Source organism: Barbus barbus (genome assembly GCF_936440315.1).
Source record: "Barbus barbus genome assembly, chromosome: 16".
Classification (NCBI taxonomy): domain Eukaryota; kingdom Metazoa; phylum Chordata; class Actinopteri; order Cypriniformes; family Cyprinidae; genus Barbus; species Barbus barbus.
In genome coordinates this window covers 31,565,618-31,583,655 of record NC_136744.1, presented here as the reverse complement: position 1 = coordinate 31,583,655, position 18,038 = coordinate 31,565,618, and the positions used below count along the sequence as shown (strand labels likewise).

At 44.9% G+C, this 18,038-nt stretch overlaps 1 protein-coding gene across 1 annotated transcript in view; it reads left to right on the top strand.

Annotated features, from left to right (window-relative positions):
- The window catches only part of LOC306882781 (phosphofurin acidic cluster sorting protein 1-like), a 54,918-nt gene that overhangs the window by 19,574 nt on the left and 17,306 nt on the right, over nt 1-18,038 (top strand). Inside the window, exons 3-11 of the mRNA XM_079437666.1 lie at nt 303-392; nt 786-911; nt 3,384-3,546; nt 4,460-4,551; nt 4,780-4,860; nt 6,180-6,239; nt 6,635-6,786; nt 6,915-7,008; nt 10,456-10,539. Coding sequence (XP_079293792.1) covers nt 303-392; nt 786-911; nt 3,384-3,546; nt 4,460-4,551; nt 4,780-4,860; nt 6,180-6,239; nt 6,635-6,786; nt 6,915-7,008; nt 10,456-10,539 — 942 coding nt within the window. The remainder of the gene's footprint in view (nt 1-302; nt 393-785; nt 912-3,383; nt 3,547-4,459; nt 4,552-4,779; nt 4,861-6,179; nt 6,240-6,634; nt 6,787-6,914; nt 7,009-10,455; nt 10,540-18,038) is intronic.

Sequence of the window (18,038 nt, the reverse complement as noted above, 5' to 3'; positions counted from 1 at the left end):
CACTGCTAGAGCCTCAGAAACATCTTCATAGAAACCACTGAAAGACTCGAGTGGAAATGGTTTAAATGTTTATATCTAGGCTGATATGAACCTCTGATACTTCTGTTATAAAAATCAATAAAATCATACATATTGTGTCAGCTTAATGTTGTGTATCTCTAGTTTACAGTTATCTTTCAGATATTTAATGGACATTATATTAATATAACTAAATTAAATAATTTAAAGACAACAATATGGTGGATGTTTAGTATGGTGATGTGTATAATCATACATTTACGTGTGTGTGTGTGTGTGTGCAGGGCTCCAAACGAATGCTGCGATCAAACGAGTATGCTCTTCCTCCCAGCGGTCTGATGGAGACAGAGCTGGAACTCACGTTCTCTCTGCAGGTACGACTCTCTCAATTCAGTGAATGATTCATCAGTGAGGATATTCTGCAGAAAAACACACAAATTCACCCATTAATGATCATTCTGTCATCATTTACTTTCCCATATGCCATTCACACTTGTATGTCTTTCTTCAGTGGAGCACAGCAGATGAGATATGAGATTTGTCAGTGAGATGTGAGAAACGTCTCAATGTTGTTTGAACCCCAATGTTCTTCAGAATGTCTTCTTTTACAAAAGAAAGTCACACAGGTTTGGAACAGCAGTGAATGATGACTGGGTGAAGTGTCCCTGTAAATGTCATTTATTCCTGACTCTCAGATGATTGTGTTTGTGAGAGCCGTGATGTCTGGTGTTCCTCTTACATGTTTCTGTCCCGTCGTGTCGTGACAGTATCCTCACTTCCTGAAGAGAGATGCCAACCGCCTGCAGATAATGCTGCAGAGAAGAAAACGCTACAAAAACAGAACCATTCTGGGCTACAAGACCCTGGCGGTCGGAGTCATCAACATGGCCGAGGTAAAAGCTGTTAAACCTCGTTCACACCAAGAACAATAATCATAACGATAACAAAATTAGCATTCACACCAGTGGAAAATATTCTGTTTATTAAAAGCGCTGCAGTTTTGTCGTCTGTGGCTTTAAATGCTCACATTTACATTTATTCATTTTGCAGACGCTTTTATCCAAAGCGACTTACGGTTGGGGAATACATTAAGTGATTCTTCTTAAAGAGGCAAACAGACACAGGAAGTGCTCGTAATACCAAGTCTCAAGCATTGTTCAAATAAGTACAAGCTAGAAAGGGAAGGAATAAAAAGAGAAGAGTTTTTATTTTGTTTTGTTTTTTAAGGATGAAGTCAAATAGTGTCAAAAGAGATGAGTTTTCAGCTGTCGCTTGAAGATTGCCAGGGATCCGGCGTTCCGGATAGAGGTGGGAAGATTATTCCACCAGCCAGGAATGGTGAACGAGAATGTTCTGGAGAGTGATTTTGAGCCTCTCTGTGATGGTACCACAAGGCGTCGCTCACTAGCAGATCTCAGACTTCTGGAGGGGATGTAGGTTTGTAATAGTGAGTGGAAGTAGGAGGGTGCTGAGCCTGTGGTAGTTCTGTACGCAAGCATCAGTGTCTTGAACTGGATGCGAGCTGCCACTGGTAGCAAGTGCAAGGAGATGAAGAGAGGTGTAGCATGCGCTCTTTTGGGCTCGTTGAAGATCAGTCGTGCCGCTGCATTCTGAATCATTTGTAGAGGTTTGATTGTGTTTGATGGCAGACCATTCAGAAGAGCATTGCAGTAGTCCAGTCTAGAAACAACAAGCGCCTGGACAAGAAGTTGTGCAGCATGCTTTGTCAGAAAGGGCCTGATCTTTCTGATGTTGTGTAGTGCAAACCTGCAGGAACGAGCAGTCTTTGCAATGTGCTCTTTGAAGGTCAGCTGGTCATCAAAGATTACACTAAGATTTCTGACCGAAGTTGATGTCGGAGTGGCAGGGAAGACAAGAAGCTCAGTCTTTGCCAGGTTGAGCTGTAGGTGATGTTCTTTCATCCATGCCGAGATGTCCTGCAGGCAGCCTGAGATCCGTGCAGCTAGGGCACGATTATGACAAAAATCATAATGGTCGATTATTTCCTTGAGATTGTAATTGCGATTATTAATAACGATTATTTTGAACAGATTTATTGTTTGAAGCTGCATGCCATATTTTTTATATAAAATATATATTTTAAAAAAGGCTGAAAACACTCTTCCTGAACCTTTATTGCTTTTCTATAGCATTGAGCCTCAAATGTCAACTATACATTAGTTTGGTTTCTTCTTTAAACAAAAAAAGGTAAAATTATGCATGGTATAATAATGTTATACTAAAACTAAAAGAAAAAAAGGTCTACTAAAGCTATATATTTCTATTACAGTTAAACAGACGAAATTTCAAATTACAGTAACATTTTACACTACAATTTATATTATCAGGGCTCCAGACTAACATCGAACAGCAGTGGCAGCAGCACCTGATTTGGTAGCACTGAACATGTAATATTACAAGTTTTGTCTCTTAGTTAGAAATGCACATTAGAACAGGAGCTTGAGTTGGGATGCAGATGTACATTTGATACCTCTTTTCCACCAAAGCAGTTCCAGGTGCTAGTTCAGAGCCAGTGCTATAGCCGGTTCTTAGTTAATTCGACTGGCGAGCGCTTTAAGAACCGGTTGCTTTTCCACAGGCTAGAGAGCCAATACAGAGCCAGGTCTTACATCACTGAATACGTTTCATGTTTCGGTTCACTAGCGCGGCACAACAGGATTCAAACCAGCGAAGAGGAGTCCCAGTGATGCCCAGCGATGAGAGGGTGGACAGGAGTATCTGATGATTGACAGTGTCAAAAGCGGCAGATAGATCCAGCAAAAATAAGAACTGATGATTTAGAATCAGCTTTTGCAATCCGCAAGGCTTCCGTTCTGTGAAAGAAACAATGATACCTGGTTGAAAACAACTCGTTTGACCTCTCAAGCTCATGGATTGTGATTGGCTGTCAGTGCTTTTATGGTTCTCAGTGAATGTGAGCTGTCTGTCTTCAGTCTCACACTTGCACTGCTGATTCCACTGCTTTCTTTTGTTTTTACTCAGATGCTTCAGTCTGAAGTCAATAAACACACACACACACACACACACACACACATGTACGTACACATATTATTTCATATTATTTTCACATATTAAATCCATCCAGATATATGTTGTTACTATTAGTTTGATGTAGTCATATTATTTTCTGTATGTTAATGCAGTTTTTTCTATGACTTTGTGAAAATAGAATATTGCTCAGGTTTTAGATGAACTGGTTTCATTCCTCTACCTTCATTTGAAATGAATAGTTTTTTCTTGTTATTTTTTGTATATAATTTAAATGGTGCTGTGAATGAACTCTGATATGAATAAGTGAAGCTGGAGTGAGTGTGAGATGTGACTGACAGCAGGTGTTTGATCAGGTGCTGCAGCATCCCACAGACGGCGGACAGATTCTGGGTCTCTATAGCAACATGAAGGAAGCACTGACATGCGTAGCTGAGATTAGCGTGTTCTCACTGTCCAGTCAACCCATCGACCACGAGTACAGCAGCGGCCAGACTGGAGCCAAGAGCAAAGCCTTGGGTACACACACACTCACACACACACTCAAAAGTTCATGTTTACTTAGCTATCTAAATGGGGACTCTCCATAGGCGTAATGGTTTTTATACTGAACAAACTGTGTGTGCTATTGCCCTACACCAACCCTACACCTAAACTTAGCCCTCACAGGAGACTTTGTGCATTTTTAGATCTTCAAAAACACAGGTCAAAATCACCTTCTGCTTGTAATACCTGTGTCATTATACACATTTGTCCTCATTTGTCACAAAAACATGCACACACACACACACACACACTCGCATACTCACGCACACACACTCACTCACACACTCACTCACACACTCACACACACACACTCTCACACACACACACACACACACACACACACACACACACACTCGCATGCTCACGCACACACACAGAGACACACACTCACTCACACACACACACACTCATACACACTCACACACACACTCATACACACTCACACACACACACTCTCACACACACACACACACACACACACTCGCATGCTCACGCACACACACAGAGACACACACTCACTCACACACACACTCATACACACTCACACACACACTCATACACACTCACACACACACACTCTCTCACACACACACACACACACACACACACACTCGCATACTCACGCACACACACAGAGACACACACTCGCATACTCACGCACACACACAGAGACACACACTCGCATACTCACGCACACACACAGAGACACACACTCACTCGCACACACACACACACACACACACACACATTGCTGATCTGTTCATCATAATATCACACATTGTCAGGCACTTGGATAAGAACACAGTGGTCATCGATCACATCTGGTGTGTTACGTCTCTGAAGGTCGAGTTACAGGTGCGTGCCCTTTGACCTGTGTGTTTCTCAGATCGGTCTCCTGACATGGATAATTACTCAGAGGATGATGATGACAGTTATTCATCAGGGCAGGAGGGCAGTGATGAAGCTGGACACACACAGGTTGGATGCATTGAAGACTCATAAAATTCATAAAATAAAACAAAAGTTACCTACTTGCATTTATTTAACACATCCTGCCCCTTTCTCATTCACATTCCCTTGCATAATTGTATCTGATGGATTATTTTATACATAAATACACGTAGACCAATTCAGATCTGCTGTGTGTGTAATCATGCTCGTCAATACATCTTTTTCTGATTATGATTTCTAACTCCGGTGTCGTAGGATTTGTACGATGAAGATGATGACATACGAAAGCCAAAAAAACCCAGACGGAAAATGATCCGATCGGTCTCAATAACACGAGTGAGGAGCGCTGTGTTTCTGTCTGTCTGTGTGTGTGTGTTAGGGATGTAACGGTATGAACATTTCTTATCACGATTATAGTGACCAAAATTATCACAGTTATCAGTATCATCACGGTGTTGTTAAAATATGCTGAGATGTTCAAAAAGTACCGACACATAAATCACTTCACCATGTTTTATATTTAAAAATCAACAAACAACAAATAAAATGACTTTTTGTTTGCATAATCACTAAAACAATAACGATACTGTTCGGATTTTAAATGACAACAGTTTAATATCATGTTCAAATATCTAATGTAAATGTTCAAATAAAGCTTTGAAAAAGTTTCGTAAAAAGGTAAACCTCACATTTCAGCCTTTAAAGAAAGAAAAGGGTTAAGTCAAAATGATAATTGATTAATAAATTATTATATGTATTTTATCTGCTCCATAAATAATTCTATATAGCTTATCTGAATTGTTTAAATGTGTAGAATCCACATAGGCTTGTTTTTCATCAACCGGTCAGTATTTACAGCAGGGCATGCAAATTCGGTCTGTTTTTGGCCAGACAGAAACTGCACACAGGCTGAATGTAAATATAAGTCTCTGTAAATCCACTCTCTGACAGCAGGTGGCGCTTATGGAAAAGCTGAATTACAGCTGTTTCCCCGTGAACTCCGTGGATAAAGCAGTATTGCGATTAAGAAGGTAAACTATTATATGGAGCGAAGATGAAAACAAAATGCCACCGAATCGTTTCTGATGACAGTCAGAACCTGCAGAGGTATATTCATATAATTAATTTATTCATATATTCATTTGTATAATTCCCTTAGCACTCTTTTAAAATCTCCTAGATTTTCCACTTTATTTTCACTCAAAACGAAACTACTCTGCTGCTGTGCGCACGTGACACTGTTACTGAAAACTGCTTTATGCTGGGCAGTAGCCTATTTATCCTCAGTTGTTCAGATCGCGGTAATCGAGTACGGTTTTAATGATAATTAAAATATGAAATGGTAATACTAACTGTGGGGAATTTTATCATGATTTATCGTCAAACCGGTAATCGTTACATCCCTAGTCTGTGTATCATCTGTCTGTCTGTCTTTCTGTCTGTGTGTCGTCTGTCTGTCTGTCTGTCGTCTGTCTTACTGTCTGTCTGTCTGTCTCGTCTGTCTGTCTGTCGTCTGTCTTACTGTCTGTCTTACTGTCTGTCTTACTGTCTGTCTTACTATCTGTCTGTCTGTATGACAGTAGTACAGCAGAGGAAGTTTATTCATGTTTATTTGTAACACTGATTCTGATAACAGTCTCGTCTGATGTTCACAGCAACCCAACTTCAAGCAGAAGTTTGTGGCCTTACTGAAGAGATTCAAAGTCACAGATGAGGTGAGCTCTTCCAGCAGGTTTCACACTGGACATGTTTGCTGTGCTCGTCAATCTTGAGTGTGACAGGGTCTGGTTTCTGCTTGATTTAGTCGAACACTTGTGCAATTGTGCTCTTCTTTTATCATCACAAATGTGCGCAGTGTGCATGACAGAGGAGATCACGTCTTTGTAAGATCTGAGACATAATTAAACATATGCACATTCATAAAATATAAAATGTATGTAAAGATATGCATCTCAGTTCTGCATATGTACAAAAGGTATATTTGAATCTAATTTATATTATATATATATATTTCAGTCTGATTGAGCCGTCAGTCTGATTACTAACAGGTTATTTCATGCATGTAAACGTGGCTACTGTCTGGTTGTTTTCTGTCTGTCTGATGTCTCAGGTTCTGGACTCAGACCCGGTGGATCAAACGCAGGAGGTGGAGGAGGATCTGGATCTGCTGTATGACAGTCTGGAGGTGTATAATCAGAGCGACAGCGGGCCGGAGCTGGAGGACAACGAGAGCGTCCTGAGCACCCCAAAACCCAAACTCAAGTAGGAGAGTCCTGTCATCTGATGGTCTGAGTTTGATCTGCTTCCTTTGTGTTGTTATTTGTTCAAAGCTGTGTGGTTAAATGTCAGTACCTGGACATAAGGTGTGTGTGTGTGTGTGTGTGTTTTAGGCCGTTTTTTGAGGGCATGTCTCAGTCCAGTTCGCAAACAGAGATCGGCAGCGTTCACAGTCACAATCTCCACCGAGACGCAACGTCCAATATGGTGAGATACACACACACACACACACACACACACACACACTTGTGTTCAGATGATTATAAGGATTACACACAAAACCTAAGTCTAAAGTAAGAAAACAATAAAAGGGTTTTTACAGTTAGAGTTTATTAATAAAGCACATTTCTGATTCATCATGTGCATCCCAAAGAACAATTACAGCAGCAAATATCAGGCATAGATTACAGTTTACAGTTCCACTGCTTACAGGCATTTCCAAAACTTTGCCTCTTTTTTTCAAAGCTTTACACACAAATCCAAGAATTGCACACACAAAATGTAAAATGCCTCACATCTCTTGCAAAATGAAGCACTACATTCAAAATATCACAAACACATCTCAAAAGCACACATTTGTCTTACGTTAAGCATAGCGATAGTTCTGACAGGCATGTTAGTTAAGCTTGCTTCACGTCTCACGATACAGTTTCACGATCCACGTCTACCTATAGGATCACGACACTAATCATAATTCCCTTCATAAGGTCCCTTCAGTCATTATTCAGCAGCCATCGCTTCGCTCAGGAACTAATCACCCACCTCCATCCCCAGCTCCTCCTCTCGTCCAGTCAGTCAAGTCAAGTCAGCTTTATTTATATAGTGCTTTTATCAATACAGATTGTGTCAAAGCACTTAACAGTATCAAATAGGAGGATAGAGTGTCAGTAATGTATAATAATATTAAACACTCAATTTTCAGTTAAAGGCATTTCATTATTGAGCTCAGTGATGTCATTGTCTAGATCAGTTTAGTTTAAATAGTATCTGTGAAATCAAATTGATGATAATCACTAGAAATCAAGTGTCCCCAACTGAGCAAACCAGAGACGACAGCGGCAAGGAACCAAAACTCCCATCGGTGACAGAATGGAGGAAAAACCTTGGGAGAAACCAGACTCAGTTATATGAGTATAAATATATATATATCAGTATAAATGTATTTATTTCGATTTTATATTGTTGCAATTTCTAACAATAATAGTATTATATAATTCGGTATTTCATGATATTTTTAGGTATTTTGTTTTATTTTTAGTTTTATTGTATTTAAGTCGAGGTCTTCACTAGGGATATGTTCCCGGGGCTCATCCAGGTGTCCGGCCTCTGCCGACGATCAGACATCATCTCCCAGCGCCGATCCACCATCTGATCCGGACATAGACTGAGAAACAGAATAAGAGAGAAACAGACTAATATTAGCGTAGATGCCATTCTTCTTATGATGTAATGAGTACATCATGTGTTATGGGGAGTGTTCCCGGTTCCGGTTGATCTAATTAATGCAGACTAACTATCCTTTAACAGATTTGAATAATAGAAGTGTATTAGTGTGTTATGTGTGAGCCAGGTTAAAGAGATGTGTCTTTAATCTAGATTTAAACTGACAGAGTGTGTCTGCCTCCTGAACAGTGTTAGGTAGATTGTTCCAGAGTTTGGGTGCTAAATAGGAAAAGGATCTGCCGCTTGCAGTTGATTTTGATATTCTAGGTATTATCAAACGGCCAGAGTTTTGAGATCGCAGCGGACGTGAAGGACTATAATGTGATAAGAGCTTGCTCAAGTACTGAGGAGCTAAGCCATTCAGGGCTTTATAAGTAATTCACAAGATTTTAAAATCTTTGATGATTGAAAGTAAACTTTTTTTACTGTAAGCATTTGTGTTTGTGAATACAGTATTACACAGAACGAAAGAAAAGAAACACATCAAGCTTGTGTAGTTGAGTAGATGTGTGTTTATAGATTGGTTGGTGTTCAGTGAAGCTCATGTTAGGAGTTAGTGATGAATTAGTGAGGCATTTTGATTGGTTGTGTTTAAAAAAGGAAATCAAGATACTTCCTGTTAGATTTGTGTGTTACATAGAGAATTGTGTGTTGTGTTTTGCAAAAAGTGTTTTATGAAATTGAAAACTGGGTCAAAGGCTGATAATTAGTGTCTGGTTTTGCAGATTTGGTGTGCTTCTGCTGTTTGAGTGACAGCTTTCAGAAACTGTGTGACGAGGAAAGATTTAGTGTGTAAACAGCTGAAAAACACTGTAAAACAAACAAAATAAATAAGACTTCTCCAAAAGCCTGGGTGTAGAAATGAGTCCTAAAGGGTCGGATCAGAGCGAGTCTGAACGGGAGGTCATTCCACTCTTAATTTAGCAGACGTCTCTCACCGGTGAATAAACACGAGCTGATGTCATGTGAATGTTAACCTGAGGGAGTGCTGTGGGCAGTCGGGATGTTTGGGGGTTTATGGGTATTTTTAGGGCCTGACATCAGATCTATGTGAGTATCTGATCCTTCTCTGGAATCACAAACATCTGAGAGGGAGGCGCGCCTCAGACCGCACACACAATGTGGACACATTGAGCTGATGAAAACAGGAGAGTTTTCAGTGCATCCCATCTTCATCCAGCACCTCAGGATTTATTACTTTAGTTTGAAGTAACAATAGACCAATATATCACTCAAGCTTTAGAGAGAATCCACATTAGACTGATTACCAGTACTAGTTAACTCTTGTGTCAGTTCCAAAATCTAAAAACAGCGCTAGATATTTTTTATGAATGAACATAAATTTAATATTGTATCCGTGTCAGCCATTAAAGTTGACATGAAATGAAAATTCAACTTAATTTTTTAAACGCATATTATAGATCTTATATTGCACAATTCAGCCATGCAAATGTGACCCTGGACCACAAAACCACAAAATTTAAATTTTGAAAATCTAAATATTGAGAAAATCTCCTTTAAAGTTGTTCAAATGAAGTTCTTAGCAATGCATATTACTAATCAAAAATGAAGTTTTGATATATTTACAGTAGGAAATTTACAAAATATCTTCATGGAACATGATCTTAATATCTTCATGATTTTTGTCATTAAAGAGAAATGTATAATTTTGATCCATACAATGTATTGTTGGCTATTGCTGCAAATATACCTGTGTTACTCATGACTGCTTCTGTGCTGCAGGGACACATATTTCAGTTTTAAACTCTGCTCCCGCTCATCTGCATACAGCTCTGAGTGCCACACCCCCAGCTCAGCATCCAATCAACAACTGATGCACAGAACCAAGTCCCGCCCTACATATAATCTTTTTTTGATAATCTGTTGCACTCGGATGCATGTCAGAATACACTACTTCAGTGTCATTGCAACTTTAAAAGGTTAACCACACATTTCTAGTAAACACAGTGTAGCTGTTCAGCAGTGGTGCAGACACATTATTTCTGTATGTTTTGGTGTGTGTCAAGTGTGTGTCTTGCGTTCTCTGGAGCTGCTGGTGTCTGTTGATGAGCATGTGGAGCACACCGGGCCGCTGAAACTGCTTACAGATATTCTTATCCCTCCACTGACATCACACACACAGACACACACACATCTGACCACAGCGCCCCCATCAGGACCACACACAAATCACTAAATCTTCCTGTGCAGGCTCCTGACTTCCTGTCGGTGGAGCGCTGTAAGACGACCAGCTGGCAGCAGAAGGAGGACATCAGTATAGAGACCAACGGCAGGGTGAGAGCTCAGCCACACACACACACACACTCAGAGAGAGAGACACACACACACACACACTCAGAGAGAGAGAGACACACACACACACACACACACACATACACTCAGAGAGAGAGACACACACACACACATACACTCAGAGAGAGAGAGACACACACACACACTCAGAGAGAGAGAGACACACACACACACATACACTCAGAGAGAGAGACACACACACACACACACATACACACACACTCAGAGAGAGAGACACACACACACACACACTCAGAGAGAGAGACACACACACACACACACACTCAGAGAGAGAGACACACACACACACACACTCACAGAGAGAGACACACACACTCACTCAGAGAGAGAGACACATACACACACACACTCAGAGAGAGAGACACACACACACACACACACACACATACACTCAGAGAGAGAGACACACACACACACACACACTCAGAGAGAGAGAGACACACACACACACATACACTCAGAGAGAGAGACACACACACACACACACATACACACACACTCAGAGAGAGAGACACACACACACACACACTCAGAGAGAGAGAGACACACACACACACACACACTCAGAGAGAGAGACACATACACACACACACTCAGAGAGAGACACACACACACACACTCAGAGAGAGAGACACATACACATACACACACACACACACATACACTCAGAGAGAGAGAGAGAGACACACACACACATCTATCTTTAGTTATTTAAACGAGGTCTCCTCTTATTCGGTCAGGATGAATTCTTAAATGAACAGTTGAATTCTAAATATTCAAACACTAGAATCCTCTCAGGCTTGAACATGAGCAGAATGTGTTAGATCTGCAATGATCTCTTTGTTTAGCTGATCTCGGTCTGACTGTAATGAATGTGAATTCTCAGCTGAGTCAGATCAGTTCCTTTCACTCTGTCCCATGTTTTGGATAAACATCAAGTTAATGAGTGAAGCTTGCTGAGGCAGTTTCTTGTGGAGATGATCTGATCTGAGATCTGTGATGCAGCATTCGTCTCTCTTTCTCTCTCTCCATCTGTGTTTCTGTCTCTACTTGAGCTCTGCTCTGCACGTGGTCTCTCCTGCTCTTTCCCACGCTGTGAGTTTCCTACATTATTCAGACGAGAGGAAACGAGCCGCCCGCTCGCTGTGACCTGTGACCTTTACTCCTGACGCAGCTCAGTGATGTTTCATTCAAACCCCAAACCCTGGATCGACATGAATTATTCCTCTAAACATGAATACTCTCCCATCATTTACTGAACCTGTGTAATACAGTGGAAAACGTACTCGGTTACTATCGTAACCTCGGTTCCCTGAGATACGGAACGAGTACTGCGTCTTGCTAAAGACGCTATGGGAAAAAGCCTTTTTTTCTCCTTTACTGAAGCCTTATTCAATCACGCAGTGAAACTGCACGATCATTGGTTCGTGCAGTGTGTTAAAAACGAACCAATGTGTCGGCAGCGGAGCTGCATGAGCCTATGGCGACGGAGCCCGCCAGATCCCGCCAGAATGGGCGGGGTTATCTGGCGAATATAATCGGCCGTCTGGCCATAGGATCCTCAGGTTTACTTCGACTGAAGCGACGACTGAGTCGTGCAGCTACCTGGCACGGCAAAGTACGCAGTACTCGTTCCGTATCTCAGGGAACCGAGGTTACGATAGTAACCGAGTACGTTCCCTATCGATACTCCACTCGTACTGCGTCTTGCTAAAGACGCTATGGGAACACAATTCAATCACGCCGTGCTATGGTAGAGGAACGACTGTGTAAAATACCTCCATAAGCATTCCATGCTCAGAGGGAAGTATAATAGTATACTCGGGCTAAAGCGAGCTGAGCTCGTAGGGGTCACGCTCGGCCCGGGTCATTCCATGCATTCCTCGCATACTCAGCACTTTCAGGGCTGAGATATGCAAGGAACCCATCAGAGAGCTTGAGTGCCCGTGCAGTCAAGAGTTCTCCATTAGGGTTATTCCCACAACGTAAGTCATACTCATCTAAGCAGATAGGACCCTGGCCTGCAAGGCCGGTACATCCAGCTTATAAAACCTTGCAAATGTGGACGGCGAGGCCCAGCCGGCCGCCGCACAAATGTCTGTAATAGACACACTGCTAGACCAGGCCCGTGACGAGGCAATGCCTCTAGTCAAATGGGCTCGTACTCCAATGGGGCATTGAAGGCCCAAGGAAGAGTAAGCCAGCGTAACGGCATCCACTATCCACTTAGAGAGTCTCTGCTTCGTGACCGGAAGCCCTTTGGCGCGGTTACCGAAGCTAACAAAGAGCTGTTCCGTGCGCCTGAAGGAGGCGGAACGCTCAAAGTAGATCCGTAGGGCTCTAACATGGCATCACAAAATTAACTCCCGGTCCTCCTCGGAGGGAGGAAGCGCGGAGAGTTTGATGACCTGAGCTCTGAACGGAGTGGAAAGTACCTTAGGTACGTATCCATGCCTTGGTTTTAGGACGACCTTGGAGTCGTTTGGCCCAAATTCCAGGCAGGCGGGGCTCACAGACAGCGCCTGCAGGTCTCCTACTCGCTTGACTGACGCTAGTGCTAGTAGCAGAGCAGTCTTCAGCGACAGTGACCAAAGGTTCGTGGACTGGAGCGGCTCAAAAAGGAGGGCCCCTCAGGGCCCTCAGCACAGTGGGTAAGTCCCATGTAGGGACAGTAAGGGGCCGAGGCGGATTCAGCCTCTTGGCACCCCTTAGAAAACGGACGATAGCATTGTCCCTGCCCACTGATTGGCCCGCAATAGGGGCGTGGAAGGCCACTATTGCCGATACGAACACCCCGAGTGTGGAGGGAGAGCGTCCTTTATCCGGCAGTTCCTGCAGGAAGGACAGAATCACCGCCAACTCAGATGTAGGGGGGTCCTCACCGCGGTTTAGACACCATTTGGAGAAAACCGCCCATTTAAGGGCATAGAGGCGTCTCGTAGACGGGGCTCTAGCCTCAGAAATGGTATTTAGCACTCGCTCTGGGAGGCTGGTAGGCTCCCGTTGAGCGGCCAGAGGTGAAGCGCCCACAGTTTGGGAAGAGGGTGCCACAAACCATTCACCTGAGAGAGGAGATCTCGTCTCAGGGGCACGGACCAGGGGGCTGCGGTTAGCAGCTGGGTCAGCTCTGACATCCAAGGCTGGTTCTCCCACAGGGGGGCCACCAACAAGACCTTGTGTCGTTGTTCCCTGATTCGCCTGATGACCTGAGGAATCAGAGCGATCGGAGGGTATGCATAAAGGAGGAGGTTGGGCCAGTCGTGGGCCAACGCGTCCTTGACCTTCGAATAATAGGCTGGGCAGTGAGAGTTGTCTTTGGAGGCGAAAAGGTCTACTTCGGCCTTGCCAAAGATTCTCCAGATCATTCGAACCGTCTGCGGATGGAGCATCCACTCTTCTGAGGGGACGTTGCTCCGTGATAGCATATCCGCTCCTCGGTTCAATCTGCCCGGCAAATTTGCTCCTCTCAGCGAGCGCAAGTTGAGCTGAGCCCACTCCAGAAGTCGCTCTACCATAAGGAAGAGGCGCTTCGAGGAGAGACCTCCCTGGTGATTTACATAGGACACCACTGACATGTTGTCTGAGCGGATCAGCAAATGTCGTCCCTTTAGCTCTGGCAGGAAAAACTGGCAGGCTCGACACACTGCTAGCATTTCTAAGCAGTTGATGTGGAGGTTCTGCTCCGCCTTCGACCAAAGGTCGGTTTGCCTTCGCACAGCGCCCCCAACCCATGTTGGAGGCGTCTGTTGTGACAACTTTCCTGCTGCAGACCATCCCTATGGCCACACCCTTTCTGAACCATCGTGGGTTCTTCCAGGGGACCAGGGCTGTTACACAGGCCTGGCTCACCCTGATATGTAGGCGATCATGTCGCCATGCGTGGGGTGGAACCCGTGGTTTCAACCAGCGCTGAAGGGGCCGCATGCGAAGCAGGCCCAACTGTAGCACCGGCGATGCTGTGGCCATGAGGCCCAGCATCCTCTGAAACGCTTTGACGGGGCGAGCGGTGCCGCTCTGGAAGGAGGCTGCGAGCTTTTAAATGGCCAGAGCGCGTTCCGGCGCTAGCACAGCTCTCATCTGAGCTGAGTCCAAAACTGTTCCCAGAAACGACACCCGTCGGCTGGGAAACAGCGCGCTCTTGGCAAAATTGACCCTGAGCCCCAGGCATTCTAGGTGGCTGAGGAGGAGGGCTCTGTGTGAGAGTAGTTGTACCTCTGACTGGGCCAGAATGAGCCAGTCGTCGAGGTAATTGAGAATGCGGATTCCCATCTGCCTGAGAGGGGAAAGAGCCGCGTCCATGCACTTCGTAAAAGTGCGTGGGGCCAGGGACAGTCCAAAGGAAAGGACCGTGTACTGATAAGCCACTCCCTCAAAGGCGAATCTCAAGAATCGTCTGTGATGGGGGGGCTATCTGGACGTGAAAGTATGCGTCTTTCAGGTCCAGGGAACAGAACCAGTCCTCTGAGCGAATTTGCGAGAGGATCTGCTTCAGTGTGATCATCCTGAACGACCTCCTCACGAGGGCGCGATTCAGGCGTCTGAGATCGAGGATGGGCCGGAGGCCGCCATCCTTCTTGGGAACGAGGAAGTAATGGCTGTAAAAGCCTGATTCGCTCTGAGCTGGAGGAACCATTTCTATGGCTCCTTTTTTCAACAGCATCATCATTTCTGAACGTAGAACGTGAGCGTTCTAGCCGTCTACAGAAGAGGAGACCACGCCGCTGAAGCGCGGGGGTCTGCGAGCGAATTGGAGTGAGTAACCTCGTTCTATTATCCGTATAACCCATTCTGACACTCCGGGGATGGCCCTCCAGGCCTTGGCCCGCGTGGCAAGGGGCTGGATAAACTCGAGTGGCAGGCCGCCAAGCGGGGACCTGAAGCTCGTGATAAGAGGGAGAGGAATGTGCTCCCTTTTGAAAATGTTTGTGTCTTATTTCCTTGCTATAACAGCGATCAGTTGTGTGGGCGCTTTTTGAAAGGGCCCAGTGTTCACAACAGTATTTACCACAAACTCATTGCCATCGGCACCCGGAGCTAAACGGGGTGTTTGGAGGCATGACAGAGGCCATTTGGGCCGTGGGCACAGCCCAGAAGCGTCAGGAGTCTGAAGCTGTCAGTTATAATCATAGTGACAACTTGCTTTCGATCTGCCTAAAAGGATCAACCACTCTTAGAAGAGGGGTATTAATTACCATTGTGTAAACACACCAGCAGATCAAAAGTGCCGCGCGCATCCTCTCAGATCCGCTCGTAGCGGACGAGGGGAGGGGCCATCTTCACTGAAGAAGGCGAGCCGAGATCAAAGAGTGAAACGCGGGGCTGCCCTGGCGTAAATTCACTCAAGCTTGATCGCGCGAACCCTGGAGCTTGCAGTTTCTTCCCCGAGATAACTGGGAGAGTAGAAACACTAGAGCAGGGGAGGCGTGGCCACCTTCATTGAAGAAAGGGACCGTGAGCGCGGCAGGGACAGACTGAAGCTTTCATAATGAAAGTAGCGCTGGCAGATCAAAGAGCTGCAAGAGGCGCTAATACTTAGTGTAAACACACTGGCAGATCAAAAACTGTATGCAGAGTGAAAAACGCGGGGCTATGCCGGCGCGAAAAATCACTCAAGCCTTTTTTTTTTTTTATCCGTCTCCTTCTCCGAGGTGACTGGGAGAAGAGAAACGCGAGAGTCGGGGCCGCCCAGTGCAGCATGTTACAGTGTGCACAGAAGGATTGAGCCACTCAATGTAATGAGGCGCGCTAATCCACACGCGCTGGCAGATCAAAGCGCTGTATGCAGAGTGAAACACACGGGGCTATGCCGGCGCGAAAAATCACTCAAGCCTGAACGCCCAGCCATGCGATTTTACCGTCTTTTTCTCCGAGGTGACTGGGAGAAAATAAACGTGAGTGGGTGGCCGCCCAGCGCAGCATTTTACAATGCGCGCAGAAGGATTGAGCCACTCAATGTAATGAGGCGCGCTAATCCACACGCGCTGGCAGATCAAAGCGCTGTATGCAGAGTGAAACACACGGGGCTAAGCCGGCGCGAAAAATCACTCAACCTGATTGCTCAGCCTCACTCGCTGTTCCTGTCTCCGAGGTGACTGGGAGAAGAGAAGGGGGGAGGCGGGGCCTGCTACATAGAGGACCGCGAGCAAATCAGAGTAAAGCCCGGCTTTCGGTGAAAGCAGGCTGCCTGTGTGAGCGCAGTCTCAGTGACGCACACACATAACTTTCCACTCCGGTCCGCCAAAGAGAATAGAGCCGCCCAATGAAGGAGGAGCTCGGATTCTCACGTGTGAACACCGGCGGATCCGAGCGCTGCAGGAAGCTCCGTGGCTCTGATGTTTCATTCTCCGAGCTTTGCTGAGAGAGGGGAAACGGGAGAGCGGAGCTGCCTCCACAGAGACGGACAGCGAGCGGGAAGAGCGAGACTCATACTCGAACGAGCTGTCTCAGTAAGCGCGCAGTCAGTGCGTGGGCGAGACCCAGACAGGCGGCACGCGCTCACTGCTCTTTTGCATCGTGCAGGATCCCCTGCACGAGCCACACTCGCTGTTGCGGCATTTGCAACAACGCCGATAAATATGCATTTTTATAGCACTCACCGGATGGCGGCAGCGAACAGACCGGGGCTTCTGCGGGGCTGGAGCGCGGTGAAAGCGGCGTCTCAGCTGGCAGGAGGTCTCTGGCTCAGCTGCGAGGCGTGTCAACGGCGAGGCGGCTTCTTGGGATCAGCGAAGGCGAGATGTCGTCGCTGAAGGAGAAGAAATCTGAGGATCCTATGGCCAGACGGCCGATTATATAGCCAGATAACCCCGCCCATTCTGGCGGGATCTGGCGGGCTCCGTCGCCATAGGCTCATGCAGCTCCGCTGCCGACACATTGGTTCGTTTTTAACACACTGCACGAACCAATGATCGTGCAGTTTCACTGCGTGATTGAATAAGGCTTCAGTAAAGGAGAAAAAAAGGCTTTTTCCCATAGCGTCTTTAGCAAGACGCAGTACGAGTGGAGTATCGATAGGGAACAGCTGTTTTCTGTGTCAATATCTTAAAATGTAATGTAATCAAAGCTGTATTTTCAGCATCATTACTCCAGTCTTCAGTGTCACATGATCTTCAGAAATCATAATAATATACTGATTTACTGATCAACAAACATTTCTGATTATTATCAATGTTGAACACAGTTGTGCTGCACAATATTTTTGTGGAAACTGTGATACATTTTATTTTTCAGGATTCACAGATGAATAGAAAGTTCAAAAGAACAGCATTTATTTGAAACAGAAATATTTTGCAACATTATTAATGTCTTGCCCGGCACTCTTGATCAATTTAATGCATCCTTGATGAATAAAAGTCTAAATTTCCTCTTTTTTTTCTTTTAAATCTTACTGACTGCAAACCTTTGAATGCCATTTTATCACAGTTTGCACAAAATATGAGAATGTGTTTGTGAACTATTCC